The sequence below is a fragment of the Pezoporus wallicus genome, unplaced genomic scaffold, assembly GCF_028554395.1.
Source record: "Pezoporus wallicus isolate ANWC-B61680 ecotype Strahan unplaced genomic scaffold, APGP_CSIRO_Pwel_v1 contig_227, whole genome shotgun sequence".
NCBI classification, from domain to species: domain Eukaryota; kingdom Metazoa; phylum Chordata; class Aves; order Psittaciformes; family Psittacidae; genus Pezoporus; species Pezoporus wallicus.
This window is the reverse complement of record NW_026635704.1, coordinates 18708968-18728449: the sequence shown is the minus strand read 5'-3', so window position 1 is coordinate 18728449 and position 19482 is coordinate 18708968. Positions and strand designations below refer to the sequence as shown.

General features: G+C 38.5%; 1 protein-coding gene across 2 annotated transcripts in view; it reads left to right on the top strand.

The window, feature by feature from the left end:
- Positions 1-19482, top strand: part of TOX (thymocyte selection associated high mobility group box) — a 225492-nt gene that overhangs the window by 186370 nt on the left and 19640 nt on the right. For both annotated transcript variants that reach the window (XM_057397851.1, XM_057397850.1), the window contains exons 5-6: positions 997-1227; positions 15089-15169. In XM_057397851.1, the coding sequence (XP_057253834.1) occupies positions 997-1227; positions 15089-15169 (312 nt within the window). The remainder of the gene's footprint in view (positions 1-996; positions 1228-15088; positions 15170-19482) is intronic.

Here is a 19482-nt window from a genome sequence, read left to right as displayed (position 1 = left end):
TGAACCCTCCGGTGCGATCACACATCATTGCTACAGGTATAATGAATTAAGTGATCATACCAAGAGGAGGTGCTTCACCATGGAGTACCAAATCTGTTGAAGAATCAGGGCTGTGTCCCTTTATATGCTTCTAAGTCACGTAGGTGCTTTTGTGATTCGGGTTTCTGAGCTATTCAATGGCAATGTGTAGTTACATTTAATAGTTGCAAGAAATGCTCATGTGCAGGGTTTTTTTCAGGTGGTACACAAATAATGCACATACTCTTTTCTTCATATACCATTCCTCTTCCACTCTTTTGTTTTTACATGAGCAGAGGAAAAAACTATGCAGCTAAATCTAAGTGGATCAGAACTGGTCCTCCAAAGGCATCTAAACTGTCTGTACTGGTAAAGCTTTGTTTCTTCAGATTTTAATTAGAAGGTGTGTAGGGGGATGTCAGTAACTTCAAATGTATTATTCACAATCAAGATTCTCTTCAAATTCCCTGGAAGTTTTACCACTAGCTACAATAGAAATTAATTTGAACAGTAGCCTGAGATAGTTCCGGGAAACGGTAAGGATAAAAATAGGTAGAAATGACAGTGTTCTTCCTGTATGTAGGTGGTTCATGTGGTTGAACTTATGGTCAGGCTATAATGAAACTAATTTAATTTCACTCATTAGAAGCATGTTATAACCATTAGCAATGAAACTTGGAAAAGGTGAAAAGATGACCAGATGAACCATAAATAGGATTATAGCAATTATATGAAAGCTAAATATAAAGCACTTTGAGGGGAAACAAATACATAATCTGAAATACTTTCAAGGCATTTTATACATGTGATGAATGTAGACTGTGTCAACAATTGGATTGTCAGAGACGGCAACTAAAATTCCATTTTTGCATGCAAAATGGAAGATCTTTTTATCATAGAAGATCTAACAATAGATCGATAGATGGGCTGAATTAAATTGGCTTTTTTTAATAGTATTTTTCTAACTGTATGTTCCAGGTCAATGGTGGAGAGAAAAGACCTGCTTCAGATATGGGAAAGAAACCCAAAACTCCCAAAAAGAAGAAGAAGAAGGACCCAAATGAGCCACAGAAGCCTGTGTCTGCCTATGCATTATTCTTTCGAGACACTCAAGCAGCCATCAAGGGCCAAAACCCCAACGCTACTTTTGGTGAAGTCTCTAAAATTGTAGCTTCAATGTGGGACGGCTTAGGAGAAGAACAAAAACAGGTACAAAATGTGCTGTAGCTCAGAGGCTTTGTTTCAGGAAAGTGTTATCAGGGTCATCTAAGCACTGTAGGTAGCTTCTTTTGTTTGCCAGGATCAGACTTGAATATGTGCCCTTGCAGGAAAATGATTTAAAGAGCCTGAGATAAGGAGAGTATAATACCATTTCTTCTGTATGAAATCACTAAAGAGGGTTTCGGGGTTGTTTGGGTTTTTTTTTTAGTTTCAGAGTGTAACACAAGCTTTAGGATTATATTTAGAATTAATGCCAAAATTGGTGGGCCTAAGATTTTGTGACAGTATTGCCTTGTCTGTGACAGTGTGGTGTAAGAGAACCTTGCTGCCAGAATTTGTATCTCTGCAATGGTACCTGACAACTGGGAGCTCGCAGTTGTAGATGCTTCACTGCCCTACAGTGCCAGAAGGGGGGCTGGTCTCACATCTTCTCCTGACCCACATAGCTTTTATGAAAGGAATCAGAGATGTGTTGTCCCAAAGAGACCTAGGGCAGACCCTGGTAAATCAACAGTGTTCTGGGGTATCATCCAGCATACATGTGGGCTATGGAAATCGCATCCCATAGTTACTTCCATCTTTTATGGAAAAGCCTTGGTTCTGCAATGAGGTCAGCAGAGCTGGATCTCAACCTTTGCAGAAATCCTGAGCCAGTCAGATGCTACATAAAGCTGGCCTAATGTAAAACTCACGTGATAACAGTTGGCAAATTCCATTCATCCTCTGTGTAGTATACCATTGCTTTTTTGTTGTTACTGGTTGCATTTTTACTAACTGGCAGCAGAATGGATTGGGTAGATAAAGAAATGGAAACCTAAAGAAAGAAACAGATATAGAGGGGAAGAATGTGCTGAGTGAGAGTTCTGTTGGCTGCCGGAGACCTGGGTGGGGGTTGATGTCAGCACAGAGAGAGGAAAACTGTACTGGGACAAAACTGCATCTCTTTCATTCACACTGTGCATATTATTATTACAGAATTATAGTTAATAAGGACAAGAATTCAGTGGAAAATTTTGTTATGATTTTTTTGGTAGGTAAAATCATTTGGACTTGAAAAAAAAAAAAATTGTTTACTTTGCCAGTAACTAGATGTTGCAGGTACATCCAGATCCCTGTTAAAGATAACAGTGGAATAAGAATCAAGATTTGGCGCTTGCTGACTAACTGGAAAAAAGAAAAAAAAGCAAGCTTATTGTAGCTAGTATCCACCATTGAATAAGGTCAGTGTTTGCAAGGTTTAGCTGGAGGAAGGGTTACTTTCTGAATGCAGGAACCAGAGAAGTCACTTCACCTGGCGCATTAAGGTTATTTTCTATTGTCTCTTCTCCCTTTATAATATATCCAGCAAAGGCCGAGATTACGTCCTTGATCTGACAGACTGTTTAGACCTTCCCAGTCCTTCCCAGACCTATGACAGCAGTTCTGTCATAGCCAAACATTATTTTTTGGGATCATGAAGATGTCACAAAAAGTCCCCCCAAAAAATACAGACTATGCTTTTGGTTAAGTTCACAAGCAAGAGGTTTGGATGCCATTTCTCCTTGTCCCATGTGCCTGCCAGCCAGCAGGAGGGACACCGCTGAGTCACACCAGAATCTCCACAGCAGACTGCCCAAACATGCAAGAAGCCTTCTGCCTCTCCTGTGTTTGGCCAGGACCTCTGACCAAAGCCAAGTGAAAAACTGTAGACTGTGGTATCTGGCTTAGTCCTACCACTTTCTTTTCCTGTAGGCAAAGAAAGATTCTTGCCTAGAATCACTGAATCACTCCCCATCTTGAAATCTGGACATCCAGACACACACCTCAGGAGTGCTTCAAGTAGCTGGATCTGCATCTTAGACACCTTGCTTGCCTGTGAGATTTTCCTGAAATGGTGAAAGGCAGAGACCTGGACTACTCAAGAGCCTGTCTCTATACCTAATCTTACAGCTCTCTAGTGATGACACCAAGCAAAACTTATTTATTTAGCAGATCTTGTGCTTGGTTTTCTCCACCATTTCCCGTAATGACCCTTAATTTGTGGCTGTTACAGTGGTGCAGTTTTTCCTTCCATAATATTTACTCCACTTACAACACTGAAAACTTGATTTCATGAATAAAAGTTGAAGATGGAGATAAACCTAAATGACTATAAAAAACACATTTCCTTTGATCTTCTCATATTGGTAGTACCAGCAGAAAATTGAAGTCTTTCCACAGAATTCTGCTTAAGAAAAGTTCATAAACCCCTTAATTTGCAGATGCAACTTGGATTTCCTATTCATGGTTGAAAGCAATAATTCAGTAAGTCCTACACTAGAACAGCAGAACAAAATTTATTTTCCATATCTATCTCTGTTGTTCTTAATTGAAGTTAGAACACAGGAAAATGATGTTGTGGAATCCTCATAACATATGCTTGAAAAAATGGCTGCAACTAGATTTTTAAGCCAATTATTCCAGGAATTTGGGTTAGCATATCTTTGTTGTTCTTTGACTCATTTTGCCTATTATCATCTATTAAGCACATTGTTAAAACTCCAGGCCCAGGCCCTTTCTAATCTAGCACTGTACAAAGAGAATAAAAGGTAGTCCCTATTAAAAAAAAAAAAAAAAAGCAATCCTATTTTCTAGAATAAATTTAAACTAATTCTTTATTCCATTCGGGATCTAATAGTACAAAGTAATGATTACAAGACATCTTAACTGACTAGATAGTCTGTATTTTAAAGGCCTAATTTTTCAGATCCAGAGCATTAGTAACTGTGTTGAAACTCATGTCTCTGGAAGGAAAATTGGTCTCTAAAAATACAAATAATTACTGTAGCATTTGGAATTGGGCATTGAAGAAGCTTCAGAAATTCAAAAATAGTTAAGTAAAGAAACAATAACATCATTAGAGGAATACTTTATTGATGAATTTTACTTGCTGAGAAGGATTCAATTATCACAAACCTTCTGGCTTTTGTTTTGGGAGCAAATACTTATTCTGGAATCTAAAGAGAATTATGTTTCCAAATTATGTTTGCTGAATTGGAACTCCTTTTGCTATTTAAATAGTAAATACAAATGAATCAAAAAGTAGAACATAATGCTGCTATTGAGAAAGAATAACTTCATATTTTTCATGCCAAAATGAAATCTTTGTTCCTACAACCTGAGCCATTTTTTCTGAAATGCATAGAATTCTTCTTGTTTATTCCTGAAGATTGAACACAGATTATATATAAAGGCATTGAAACTCAGTACAGTAGCAACCTAAGGACAGTATATGTACGGCCAAGCCTTTGTAACAAAGTTTTGATAACCTGACATAACAGACTGTAGCTTGAAAGGGTTTGTGCAAGAGCCACATATGTTTTTCAAACTGTGAAGAAACTAGGAAAATGTTGTTTGTGAAAATAGGATTTGAATGACAGTAAAAGAAATGTTATTATGAACTAGATAATGGTGGGTGCCTTGCTGAAGGTAGGGGATAGTTATACTTAAAATAAATGAGACTGATTCTCTTAGCGTGAGAATATTGAACTTTATTAGATTAAACCAGATATGAGTACTTCCACTCTCATTTTACCAAATTAAGACATTTGCATTTTGGGGTCATATGCTGTAACTGTTCTCATTTATTTCTGCATGTACAAGGGCTATTTGCAAACAATGCTGGTGTATGCCTGTGTTTGTTTGTCCAAGCCTATCTACACAGAGGCGTCTAGAGGTTAAACGGACTTTAGTTGTCATAGTTTCTTCCCAAATTCTGAATTGGGTACAATAATTACACATGATAAAACTGTTCAGATTATGAAACCTGTGAATGGAAAGCAGCTATAGCAGTAGTATGTTGAATTAGATTCTCCTCGGTCCTGTAGCTGGAGCACAGGGATATTTTCAGTGGCTTTTCTCGTTCCTCTCTCACAATCACAAACACTGCTTTCTCCTTAGTCAATACTATACTTCTGTGCATCCCAGTTTTATAGCTTATTTATGTACATCTTTGCCCTTTGCACACATTTTTACTGGAAAGGGGAGAAAAATAGCCCCCAGGAAAGAGGGTTCAGCATGCTAAGTGGTCAAGTCTGTGGTTTTCAGAGAGAACACTGGTTCAAATTGGGTAAAAAGGCTACTTAGGTCACTTTCTGTCCTTAGATGAAAAAGGAAAGTAATTTTAAATCAGTACCAGATGTGTATGTACTAAATGAACCTTAAGTTTCTAATTGGAGTTCTAGTAAAGCTGTAATAGATGTGGCAAATTGCAAACAAAATGTTCTTGTTTACATTAGTGTAACTTTAAGACTTCAGCCAAAGACCTTAATAAACACACTATTATTCTAAAAATGGCATTGAATGTCTACGCAACATTCAACAAAATTAATCTCTAGTGTGACTTCAGTGACTTAACTAGAATTCTAGCACAAATGAATTTGGCCTCATATGAAAAACTTGGTGTGCATACATGTATATGAGTGTGTATGCATTTCTGTGTGTTTTCTTAAATGTTGTACTGGCCTTACAGCTGGGAGAAGGATGGATTCACCTAGGGGAACCAAAACTTGACAATCAGAAGAAGCAGGTGAAATGACTGAGTGCTGTAACATATGCCTTCTTTCAGGCTGCATAATTCATACACAGTAATATTAGCTGCAAGAGTTCAGACCAATAACAACACCTCATTATTTTATCCCTCAGTATTTATTCCTATGTTTGACGCCTCATGAAATTACTGTTAATGTGTTTATATAAGGGCAGATCTGACACAAGTGGGAAGAATTTAATTTCCCACTCATTCTTTCCTGCTGATGTGTCCTCTTCCCCTGGTAGAAGTGGCAAGTGTAAATAGTTAATTTGCTTCAATTACGCGCCTGTCCTGCTAAATTAGAAGCAGCAGGAATATGAAGAGCCAGAATGATACTTATGAGGCAGCTGACAAATCCTCGAGCTCACAAAATCAAATAATTTACTCCTCATTGGTGCTCAAAGACCCGCTAGATAAAAGCTGAAGTTTATTCTTTAACATCTGATGGAACTTGGATTGTATGTTACCAATACTTAAGTAAATTGAAGTCTACGTGCATTAGTGTCAACATTTGTGATGCGCTTACCTTTTTTGCTATAACCCACAAGCTCTCGTGGGTTTCTATTTTGGTTACTAAAAATAACCCAAACTGATTTGGATATGAAAAATAACAAAGTATGTTTTGTATGTTTCTCTTTTGATCACAGGAAAGTTTTAGAAGGGAGGAGCACATTATCCAGTGCTGGGATGTATCAGGTAGATCAGGAGGGGGTTTACAAGTAATGTTGGCCAGCACTTTGTGTCTCCAAAGCTTCTCTCATGACCCGAGACATCAAAAGTCAGATGTAAATGGATCCCAGATCAGTGTTTCGTGAGGCCTTGGCTGTGCCTGTCCAATGGGGACACCTAACCTAGACCCTTCTCCCTTCCTGGATGCTATGCTGTGTTGCTGTCCTGTCATTTGCCATGACAAATGAGCTCTTCCCAAGGATGGAAAAGCCATCGTATTCCTATTGTTTGGCCATGCATGTGTTGTGCCTGGTGTCAGGACAGCAGACAGATCAGGGCACTGCATTGTGGCTGCTGAAATCACAGAATGTTTGAGGTTGGAAGGGACCAATGGGGGTCATCTAGTCCAACCTCCCTTCTCAGGCAGGGTGACTTAGAGCACAATTCTCAGGATTGAGTCCAGATGACTCTTGAATATCTCCAAGGAAGGAGACGCCAAAACTTCTCTGGGCAACCTGTTCCAGTGCTCATCACCCTCACAGTAAAGAATTTCTTCCTCACATTCAGGTGGAACTTCGTTTTAGTTTTATCTGTTGCCTCTGGTCCAATTGCCTGGCACCACCAAGACGAGTCTGGACGCATCCTCTTGACACCCTCCCTTCAGATACTTGAGCACATTGATCAGAGCCCTGCTCTGAGTCTTTTCTTTGGGCTGAACAGGCCCAGCTCCCTCAGCCTCACCAGGGCTGAGTACGGAGGGAGAATCACCTCCCTCATCCTGCTGGTAGTGCTCTTCCTAATGAAGCCCAGTACACCGTTGGCCTTCTTCGCCACAAGGGCACATTGCTGTCTTATGGACAACTTGGTGTCTGCCAGGACCTCCAGGTCCCTCTCTGCAGTACTACTTTGCAACAGGTCAGCCCCCATCCTGTACCGGTGCCTGGGGTTATTCCTCCCCAGGTCAAGGATAGCTCCAGAGACCATCAGGTCAAGTTTGTCAGTAGCATTTTGAAAACATAAATTTACAGTTTTTTCACTCTTATGCATGCTCATATACTCACATAGATGTTTGTCTAACATTTTATTGTCCCTCCTTCAAAAAGGACACTATTTTTTTAATTATTATCTCCATGTTAATGAAGCAATCTCTAAGGAGTAACTTTAACACATTTGTAAGTGGATGAGAATGTACCTTCAGTTTAGTAGGTAAACAACCACACAAGGTTTAAATTTAGCCTTATTTTTTTAAATGAGAATAGGAAGCTAAGGCACATCTGTATGTGCACACTGCTGAAGTGAATTACAAACAAAATGGATTTGGGAATAGACACAACAGACAGCAACCTTACACCTCTCCTCTCAGCTCTGCACTGGCAGTCTCTTTTACCACTGTTGCACCATAGGCTTGTTTGGGAGATCCAGTGCTTTTCTGGACAAATTGCCATATTGAAATTGTATCTCTACCCTTTGAAGCTCCAGATGAGTGCATCAGGAGTTTAAAACAACTGATGCTCACCCTGGTGTCTCCCTCTGCCAGCAGCTGGCCTTTGCTCTTCTTCTCTTGTGAGACCCTACTTGGAGTGCTGTGTGAAGTTCTGATGTCCTCAACATAAGGACATGAAGCACTGGAGCAAGTCCAGAGGAGGGCAACAAAGGGACAGAGGGGTTGGAACCAGATGATCTTAAGGTCCTTTCCAACCCTAACCATTCTATGATTCTGTGATTCTATGTGTTCTGAGTAGCAAGGATTTTGCCCTCACTCCACAGGACCAGACCTTGAACCCCTTAACTTGCACTGACTTGAGAAGGGGGCAGTGTCAGACCCCCTGATTGCAATGTATTTTTGCTGCAGGACTTTTGGAATCTGGCACCGCCCTCTCCCATCCAGGACTGAGCTGGGCAGGACCACATTCAGGGGGGAAACCTTCCCATCTGCCACAAAAATATAAAGTAATGTAGGTCACCACAGGAGCTCTGCATCTTACTCTGTATAGGGTAATACAGGCTATATTCTACTGGCCTCCTGACCAGCCCACCTGCGTTTTCCTGCAGCCTCCCAGGAGCACTGAAATCATGAGGACATCAGATGCCCCCTGCCCAGGGGGAATTTCTAATATCTGTTTGCTGCATACAGCAGACACAGCATCTAGGTAAATACTGCACATGGCTGCCAAGTTGAATGTTGACTTTATCTGCACTTCACCTTGTTGTACTTGGAAGGAGCTGGGCCAAAAGAACCCTGGATTCCAAGTACTGCCATAGCAACATGCATAAATAATAGTCTTCATTTTCTACTCATTCTTCTTTCCCACCCTTTGTCCATACTTTTGAGCTCAAGGGGAAACCTGTCTTTAAATCGTTTGCATACAAAACTGGATTTAGGCCTGTTATGCTCCTTTCAGGCTCACTACCAGCCAGTACAAACAATCACCACATAAATCTTACATTTAATGTCATTTGTTTTGTACCCAGGTTTCATCCAACATGCTTCTGATAAAATGTACAGTCCTCCTCCTGTAAGCTGCAAGGATCAAGCCTGTAAGGTCAAGTTTAGGCTTGGCGCAAATGGCTGCAATTTCCAGTGATCTCTGTTGAGTCTCACCGTTTGTGCTAGAGCTGAATTTGGCCTGTGATCTTTCCCCTGCATGCCAGAAAGACTGAAATCTTTCCCCTAAGTCTATAATATGTTATCAACGTCTTTCTCATGCTCTACAGTCAAAGAGACTGCTGAGCCATATAGCTAGCCCTGGGCCTCTTTCCGTTACTGTGTGTACCTAGATTAAAAATCAAATGGTAACATATTTCAGTATCCATTAAGCAATTCTGAGGAGGTTTTTTTTCTGACTGCTATGGGAATATCTTTGTCCATATTTTAGTGAGTGTGTGCAGCTCTAGGTGCCTTTGCTGCAAAATCAGAAGATTAAAACTAGAGATATGTTTCCCACTTGGAAAAAAATACAAGTTTCCTCTATGAGCCTAGGTATGTAGGGCCAGGAATGACAATCTGAATGTGGAATTTAATTCTGGGTTGCAGCCTACTGTATTTTATCAGATGCCATTCCTGTAACTGTAGCCTGTGAAAATGACACTCCCAAGGGTAATAACACTGTGGAGACCAAAAGGCAAAAATCGGTCATGTTGCTTTTTGATTTGCTGTTTTTGCATCTACTGTTTTGAAGGGTGGTTATGGAACACCTCCATCAAAACAAATGTGGGCACCTTTACATCATTTGCAAAAGACAAATATAACTTGCTTGCAAGTGTCAGCTCTAAGGAGACAGTCACAAGATAAACTGAAAACTTCCCCTTCTTTTTCATCCTTGCACCAGTTATTTAGGCAGTGCCGGTGAAGTAGCATGGTTCTTTGTAATGTGCTTTCTCAGCTAGGAGACACAAAGCTTTGTCAGAGTGCAGTGAGGCACGAATTCTGAAAGTCTCTCTTTCTCCTAAGAGCAGTTTAGCTCACTGTCTCCAGGACTCTAGTATCAAAGGGAGCTGGTACCTTGTTCCATTAGCATTGCTATTCAAAACTGAGGATGTTTGCAGTGCCTGTTTAGGCCTTGTGATGATGACTGGCAGAAGGGTGCAAGCCACATGGAATGGGGTAGGAGTCTTGCTGCATAGTGTGCTGTGATGTGTTGGTAATCCTTCACAAGCAAGTTGAGAGGAAGTTCATTGGGAAAAGATGACTAACCAGAACAAAAACTTGGCTTAAGGCATTACAGGTATATTTAAGTAATCTATCTATCTATCTATCTATCTATCTATCTATCTATCTATCTATCTATCTATCTATATATATCAATGATGAGTTTCATATTATTGAACATGCAGAAGAGCACATGAGACACAAAGCCTGCCTGAAAGAATTTATGATCCAGGAAGACAAGAACTCAGCAGCAGTTAAACTAAATAAAGCAAAATATGACCAGAAGTAGGCATTGTAAAACAGAAGTGCAGATATTCTACTGTGGTTTTAATTTGGCAATTCTGGTATTTGTGAGTGCTTGTGTCTAACCGTATAACCCATAACCTATCTCCAAATGAAACTTTGGGGCAGTCAGTTTAAGGATGTGTATCACTATTAATAAAAAGATTTCAGCCTTTGATGTAGTCTGCTACAGCACTGGTAGCCCACATATGTGGTCAGCCCAGGGAATCTGAGCAAAGGGTGCCAGTACCAGGCTGTGAGAAATGGGAAAGCCCAGGGAATTAATTTTCCCTGGTGGCCTAATTCAAATGATATCTTACATATAGCCACAAAGGAGAGTTTCATACTTCTTCTGGAAAGTGTCTTCTATGTTGCTGCATGCTTTCCTGAACAGTGTAAGGGAACTTGTACCTACCTTACTGGGTACACTTTGGAAATGTAATTAAATCACGACTTGTGTATTATGCTGTGTAAATTTGCTTTTGTGGAGCACAGTGGGAAAATAATGCCAGCAGCTTCCATTTGTAGACAAATGAATGTAATCTTCTTGTTTTGGGGTTTCTACAGCATGCTGACAAGAACAAGAATAAATTAAACTGACCCACCCTGCATATATAGAAATTACGTTTTTTTCTGCCAACTTTCAATTTCCACAACAGGAACAATATAGAAAATAAAATATTGTGTAAGGAAACAAATCTGCTGCTGAATCAGAATAGGCCTTTACTGCCTGAATGACAATAAGTTGACATTCAATTATCCTGTTAGTTGAATTAAAGCAAGACAGAAATGACTTAATTCCATAAGTATATGCTCCTGTCAAGTTACTTATTTAATAATTGATGCTTGGTAGATGGAGGATGGGAAAATGGCCTTATAAGAGAATTCTGAGAGGTTAAAAATAAAATTAAATATTCCCACAATACACTATGGATAGGCAACAGAGCAGAAGCAGCTTCTTGATACAGGAAAAGTGTTAAATTATTATTGGAAATTATACGTTTCATAATTTGGCACTGTCTTAAGCATGAAATTCATAAGAGCTTCTGCTATTTTGTAGAGCACACTTGAATGACAATACAAACCTTTTTCCTCCCCCAAAACACTGCAAGGATGCATCTCTGTTATACTTCCTACAGCACAAAACTATTTAAGCCTGAGGGCTAAGAATTCTCACAGCTGCAGAAAAAAAAGAGGTAGGGAGGGGCAGTTGACTTGCTCATACCTGTTTGAAGTGCTGCTAGAAATACTGAGGATGCTTCTCACTTGCCGTGCTTTCATAAGCCCCCAGTACAAGTCCAGTCTAGCACAAAGCAGTGAACTGGTAGCCACTGCCAGGGTCACGCTTGTTTGCCTTCATAGAAAACTATTGACAGCCAAACCTTGTTACTCGTGAAAATTAACAACTCCCCAGACAGGCAGAGCTTAACTTACCCTAAGTTTTAGGACAAACCAGGACCAATCAGAATGTGCAAAACTACCATAAGGATCATTAAACCACTTGTATATTGACCTAAGCAGTGAGCATCTTCAAAAGGACAACAGCTTATAAGAGCTCAAGCTGTTCTTAGAGGACATGCCAGTGCCTTTAAAAGGACAAAGTGGGGTGAGATGACCACCCTCCAGACAAGACAGCCTGCAGGCACCATTCTGGCCAATTATCATAGAATCATAGAATACTTAGGGTTGGAAAGGACCTTAAGATCATCTAGTTCCAACCCCCCTGCCATGGGCAGGGACACCTTATGCTAAACCATGACACTCAAGGCTTTGTCCAACCTGACCTTGAACACCACCAGGGATGGAGCATTCACAGCCTCCTTGGGCAACCCATTCCAGTGCTTCACCACCCTGACAGTAAAGAATTTCCTTCTTATATCCAATCTAAACTTCCCCTGTTTAAGTTTTAACCCATTACCCCTTGTCCTATCACTACAGTCTCTAATGAAGAGTCCCTCCCCAGCATCCCTATAGGCCCCCTTCAGATACTGGAAGGCTGCTATGAGGTCTCCACGCAGCCTTCTCTTCTCCAGGCTGAACAGCCCCAACTTTCATACAGGCGGTGCTCCAGTCCCCTGATTATCCTGGTGGCTCTCCTCTGGACTTGTTCCAACAGTTCCATGTCCTTAGGCTGAGGACACCAGAACTGTACACAATACTCAAATCAGACTGGGGTTATCAAAAACCTTTCCCCATCCAGTTAAGGACTTTTTTTTACTATAATACCTTCTATTACATGGTTAATGTTTATATTACCATTGAAGACATGGTGTTCATGTGATTATTCCTGGCTCACAAGATTCAAGGAAAGAGGGCAAGACAATGTGTACACAGAACACGGTAGGTGTATAGGTAGGAAATAATTAAATAATGGCTGTATGATGATGTTCCTCTGAAGTAGTGATGGTTTAGATGGAGATTTACAGAATTGTTGTTAGCTTCATATTATTGAGTTAACCTTGTGCAATATGACTATGGGAGGGAAAAGTCAGGTCCCAGAGGACTTTTTCAATATGCTGTGACTGTAAGAGCACAGCAGGAGTGTTTATTTTTTATATTTGTGTAATGCAAAATCCAGCGCAGAGGCAGTAGATACATGATCTTTTGAAGATCATTGTTCTGTATAAAATTCTTTGTTCAGCTATGTTTTTTAAACTTGCTATCAGAATGATGCAGAGGCATAGCAATATACAAAGCAGTATAAGTTAGTCTTTGTTCTGTAGGTCAAGCTAAATTCATTTTAACAACTAGGAACAGATTGTTGCCTAATTTTTTATTCATTTTCAAAACAAACAGTACATTTCCCTAATAATCGTAAGCGATTACAACTTAAAAAGCAAATTGCTACCATTTTTTTGCAAAACAACAGGAGATCAGTCAACACTATATATTTATCTTAATCTGGAGAAATTACAAGTGTATGCCGATACAGTTGCACAGCTAAAACCAATCTTTATATTTACAATTTTAAAAGCCTAAGTCTTCTCTGTTTCCATTATGATCCTTTGCTTCCCTGGGAAGCAAAATCTTTAATCCTGTTAGGCAGCCATATCTGTGGTTTGTTCTGTCTCTGAAAGCAAATCCTCAGTCAAACAAAAAAACGTTTCAAGAGCACATTCTTTACAAAAATTGTGTTGTACTAGATCCTTCCAGCCTGACAGGACCACTTCCACTTTGTAGCCTGCAACTGTATTGTCCTCTGCCTGTGTGCTGCAAGGTCCTCTCCATTACAAGACTGATGGTTTTACTGGAGTGTTGGAAGGTCAAAAGAGATCACTTTAAAGTTGCATAAAGTTTCTCCTTCTGGGGAGTACATGTTCATGCGTGATTTTCAGCTGTTAAAATCAGGAGACTACCCCAAAATTGTCATAAATAGTGTTGTCTATCTTTTGCCTTTGAATCAATAGCTCTGTTAACTAGGTAGTGTGGAACGGAAGGAATAAGGTGGATAGCCTTTACTCTCTTTATGGAGGCTTTCCATAGGTGCCCACGTTGTGCACTTAGCTGGAGAAGGGGACAGCTGAGACTCGAAGCTGTTGTTCCATTTTGTGTAATACCATGAATCCCAAATGTCCACGAAAACATGAATTATCCTCTGGCGTGTGACTTAAAAATTGTGAAATATAGCAACATAAAAATAAATTTTCTGTCCATTTATTTGTCTCTCTCACTTTTAAACCTTCCATTTAGATGTTTTTTAAGTTTTTCTCTGCAACAAGTAAAGCTGGGAGTCAATCCTGCTTAGTTACATGACACCAAGATGTTTGCATGACTCCTAAATTTACCCTTTCAGAAAAAATATGAAGTAGTGAGAAACTCATGGTAATATTTGCAAAGAGGAATGCTGACTTGTTCCCAAATCCATCACTGACACGGCTAACAGCAAGTCATTAGCTAGGTTTCAAGTGTCAGGAACTGGTTCTCCTCATAAGAACTTTCAACCCTAAATCTACTTATGCTCTTCTAACATCATGTTACTGTAGTGCTGTGAGGTCATGCCTAACCCTCCAGATAATCTTTGATGTTGAAATTTGTGTAAAATTGAAGTGATTTTCCAAGCATTTTAATCTATTATGAGATTGTGCACATGCTGCATTTAAAATAATTTGGTGAGTTGAGAGAAATATGCAGAAATAGATCCGTGCTCCCAAGAAGTTAATTAGACTGATATGGGATCAAACTGGAATAATGACTTACATTTATTATCCTAAGCAGCTCCATGAAGCTTCTTTGACTGCTCCCAACAGTTCATCTGCGGAAGGGAGAAAGCCTTTTGGCTGATCTATGTGGTGCCTTGATCTTCACCTTCATTTAGCTCAGATGTCTTTCTGCACATTCTCATCTTCCCCAGAAGGTTTTAACTCATGTCACTAGTGGGAACCAGTAGAAGGGCCTACGCCTGCTTTCCCCCATCCCTAAAGGTCGTATTTGAAAGCATGCTTGGTGCTTCACTTTGAACAATAAAACCTGAGATGCAATGAAGGGTATTGTTTTTTCAGTACTGCTGGGTAGTTAAAGGGTGTTTCACAGTTGGAACAATATTTTCTTTAAAATATTTGATGTTTATTATTTCACTCTTCAAGCAATATGAGGAGGAAAGGCTGTTTACTTAGAAAGACTTTCTGAGGATGCATGAGACAAACCAGTAATATATAAAAACAAAGCCAGATTAATTTTCCAATGTGACACTTTGTTTTTAGGTGTACAAAAAGAAAACTGAAGCTGCCAAGAAGGAATATCTGAAGCAGTTAGCTGCCTACAGAGCAAGCCTTGTATCCAAGGTAACACATAATGCATATACATACACACATATATATATAGTGACATATTGCAAACCATTTTCAGCATTTATATGGTGCTGAGCACCATAGTATTTAGTGCAAATAGTGGTGTTTGTTCTTACCTTAAACTTGGGTTTAGAGTGCAAATGTTCAATAAACACAGTGTCCTCTCCATGAAAAGATATCCTTACCCTTATGGTCAGAGAGACAGCACTTCATCACGCTGGGAGTATCACTGCAGTTCAACAGAGGAAGGAGATATAATGGTAAAAAGACCTCAAAAAAACATGCCATGCCAGGTGGTTGCTGTTCCACCTGTAAGGGAAAAAAATATATCATACCTGGGTTTGTTTTTGTTGTTTTTTTTTTTAAGTACTGCTTTTTACCTTGCAATCACAATGCATAAAAAGTCAAGCTCAGCTCACATAGCAAATTTTCATAAGAAAATGTGAAATTCCAGTTTACATCCAGCAGGCAATTTGTGTGAGCACAGCATAGGTCACTGGAAGGCTCTTATACTCTTACACACAGCAGAGGATCCCCAGTACACAGCTACTAGCAATTTTATAAATATTTTATATAAACATTCTTAGTGCCAAAAATTTTGAAATAGACCTTTAAAATTTGTAATAGACCTTAAAATATGCAGAAGAATGTGAAATTACTGCATTGTGTCGATGTGAAAAATCAACTGAGAAACTTCAGAATCATACCAGTTACAGTCACACCAGTTAGAATCACTTGGTTTGGGTCTGTCAAAACAAATTAAAATATATTTTGTTCTTACATAAATGAACGTAATTTTAGAGGTAAAGGTGGCAGTGTGAAGGACTAGAATATATGACATGAGTAGAACTTTTTTTTTGTTTAAAATGTCTTTGGGGTCTTGCACAATACTTTTCTGATGTTAAATTAATTTGTATATGTTATCAGGGAAGACTATAGGATTAGCCATATGCATCTTTCTACATTATCTTAGTATTCAGCCAGTGTTTGTTCCAGACTTAACAGCCTGAAATATGGGTGTTACCTTATTCATTTTTGGGGGTTGTGTTTTATGCAATTTAATTTCTTAGCTACCATCATAAAGACTAATGCATTTAAAGTGATTTACAAGGTACCTTTAATTTCTGTCTTGGGGCTATTTGGTTCTAGAAATACTCATTGCCTTCAGAAAGTGTACCATGTGCACACAAATAGATTTTTTTTTAAATAGCCGCCTTATTGGCAAAAGGTAGGTCAAAAAACCTCAAAATATCTCAATAGGCTTTGAAGAAATGTATGAAGCCAGTTTTTCACTTGTGAAAATTATTTGGATGTCATTAATTCAGCACATCATGGACTGTTACACAACACTGTATATAGCTTAATTTTGAAATAATATATATTAAAAAATGGATTTTTTTTTAAGAGAAAAAAATTGCTGTTAGAGAAGCGCTGAAGCATTTTCTTAACTTTTAAGCAATTGTTTAAATTCTGCCCATAATGTAATATTTTCCTAGTGTAGAAAGTATCAAAATGTAAGTGTAATGAAGTTGAATACTTGCTTACTCTTCATGAACACACTCACAAATCCAACAAAGCAATCATTTAACTAAAGCAAGTCCATTTTGGAATAAGGATGTAAAATACCTAGATGTAATATTATATCAGCATATTCTAAATCATCATTATTAAATATTTATGAGGCACAGGAAGAATTGTAGTGTAGACAAAGAATGTAAGCATTAAGGAATATATATAATACATTATTAAGACTGTTTAGAGTCCATGTGGTCTTTTACATCTATGTGTTACATTATCATCCATAAAATCTGCTTTTAGAGAATATTACTAAGATTCAAAAGACCTCGTTCTCAAAAGTTAAGACATGCCAGAAGTAACATACCTTTTCCAAAAATGCTTTAATACTAAATGATTTGCTCACTATATGTTTTATAGTTCATATTGCACTCTGTGTGAGTCTCATTTCATATGCTTAAAATAGGGTTACCACCCAGTAAATAAGGTAAACATATGATTGTCTAAATGTCAGTTATGCATTAATCCACATTTAATTTATCAGGTTATCTGCTGTGTTTTCTCCTTTTTCATAGTGATTGAAATTAATGGGGCTGTTCACAAGTTTGTTCATGTGTGTAGGAATTGATATGTGAAGTAAAAATCACATTACAAAGCATTATATCTTCTGCTATGCAGTTTGCCATATTGCTTATAGTACTGACTAAGCCTTTGCATTGTTAACAAGTGTCTTTATATTTGCCCTTAGTTGCAACTTTTAGTACTATTCAGGTCCAGAAATGCAGTCTCTGATATCTGGTAATTTGTACAACATTACATAAAGTGCTGTGAATTGCAATTTTACTTTTTCATAAAACAAGCACTTTTTCTAGCTTATCCAGCCCTTTTTCTGGCTGACATTAGAGTTTTTGCTGCATCTTTTAAATATATGTATTTAATATGGATATAGATGGGTAAATGTACTTTCATATATTATATATGTGCAACTGTGTATTTATATAACGATATATGCATATTATGTATTTAGCATGCATAATATATATGTGCATATAACTGATACATATATGTATGTTAACTGTAGCAGTACAAGCTTGACTGTTTGACTAGTACAAAGATTTCTTTCCTGTTTTGTTCTCTCTGGCTAAATGAATCTTTAATTTTCTCTCTGTAGTGACACAATTTCAAGTTTCGTGCAGACATATTTTAGCAGCTATGGCTGAAGCTAAAAACCTCTCAGCAAGGAGAATATTATTCAAATTCAAAATATTCAAGCATATTTCAAAATTCTCATGTTCTATCTAAGTCAAAGCGGTGTCCTCACTTGACATTGCAGCAAAAGCATTGGCCATTTTTCAGTTTTGTGGACAGTGCAGATCCTTTGGACATGTAAAATTGCGTCTTGAAAGTATGTCAGGCAAAGCTTTCCTAGCCCATCACCTTGCAATTACGTTTCATAAAAAAACTAAAGGTCATATCTAGTAAGACTGGCATTGCCTTAATGCCATTAGCGCAGCAATTTGTAACCAGAGAGTTTCCAGGCACAGAGAATATCTATTAGACTGCCTATATTGTGATACAATTGAACAGCCTAAGGAACCCGAGTCTCTTACGGCTGCAGTGAATATACATGAAAAAGTTCATACATGCATGTGTGTATTTGCCTAACGTATAAAAATGAAAAAAAAAAAAAAAATCTCCCAGATCGTGCATTCCCCCACTCCTAAGTAAATGTTGATGTGCAGGTGTGCTCTCCCCACACTTTGTTTTCTGTAGCCCGGTGAATCCCAAATTCTTTCCTGCATAGTAGCCAAGCTTCAGATGTGGGGAAACACCTTATCCTGGCTCACTTCTCCTTGAAATAAGCAGCTGCTGGGGTTTAGGACATTTGTTTTGGAAACACGGTTCTGAATATCTCTTGATGGAGTAGGTGACTGAACTGTCTTTTCTCCTGGTCAGTGCTTTAATCAGTTAGGTATTGCACATAAGGAGAGCAGCGTCCCTTTTGCTGCTGGCAGAAAGGCACTTGGTTTCTACTTTTTGAGACAACAGATTCCTATATTATACCTAACCCCAGTTCATGAAGATGTTTTGGAGTTTAATAAAACAGTTTAGGCTGTTCTCAATGAAAGGATCAGAGGAAGAATAAATAAAAAATATGGTTATGTTTGATGCATGATTTTTTTTTTTTTTGTACCTCTTGAAGTGCTACAAGTCATTTGGCAATATTTCCCTTAAAACAGTAATGAATAACCCCAGAATGATGACATGCATCTACAGCTTTTACTTTTTTCTGTTAAACATTAGAATCCCTACCTGGGAAAAAGATAATGTATGGCTTTTACAGCATGTACTTCATGCTTGTGTGACAACTTGGTATTTCATTCTTTCTGGAGTTATTATAATGTAGTCAGAAATTTTCAAGAAATCATAAAGTTATGTATGTGCAAGTATGTGATGTATCAGAGTATCTGGTACGTGAATGCATATATTTATAAAACAATTGTCTAATCTGATAAGAAGACAAATCCAACCATATTCTCATCCAGCAAGGAAACCAACTACCTACTGCAGCTGCACATGTAGAACAAACTATATTTAAGTTAATGCCATGAATTCAATTTGAGGCTAAATCTTGTGAAGCTTTACGTTCAGCAGTGCAAAAACTGAGAGATGCTCTCACATAATTTCTGCCAAAACTGGCAGAAATGTCTTGAGCTTGAGAGAAGCCAAATTTTGATTTGGAGAGGAACTGTGTTTGGTTTTGAAGTGAGTTAATAAAACTAGATTTCCCT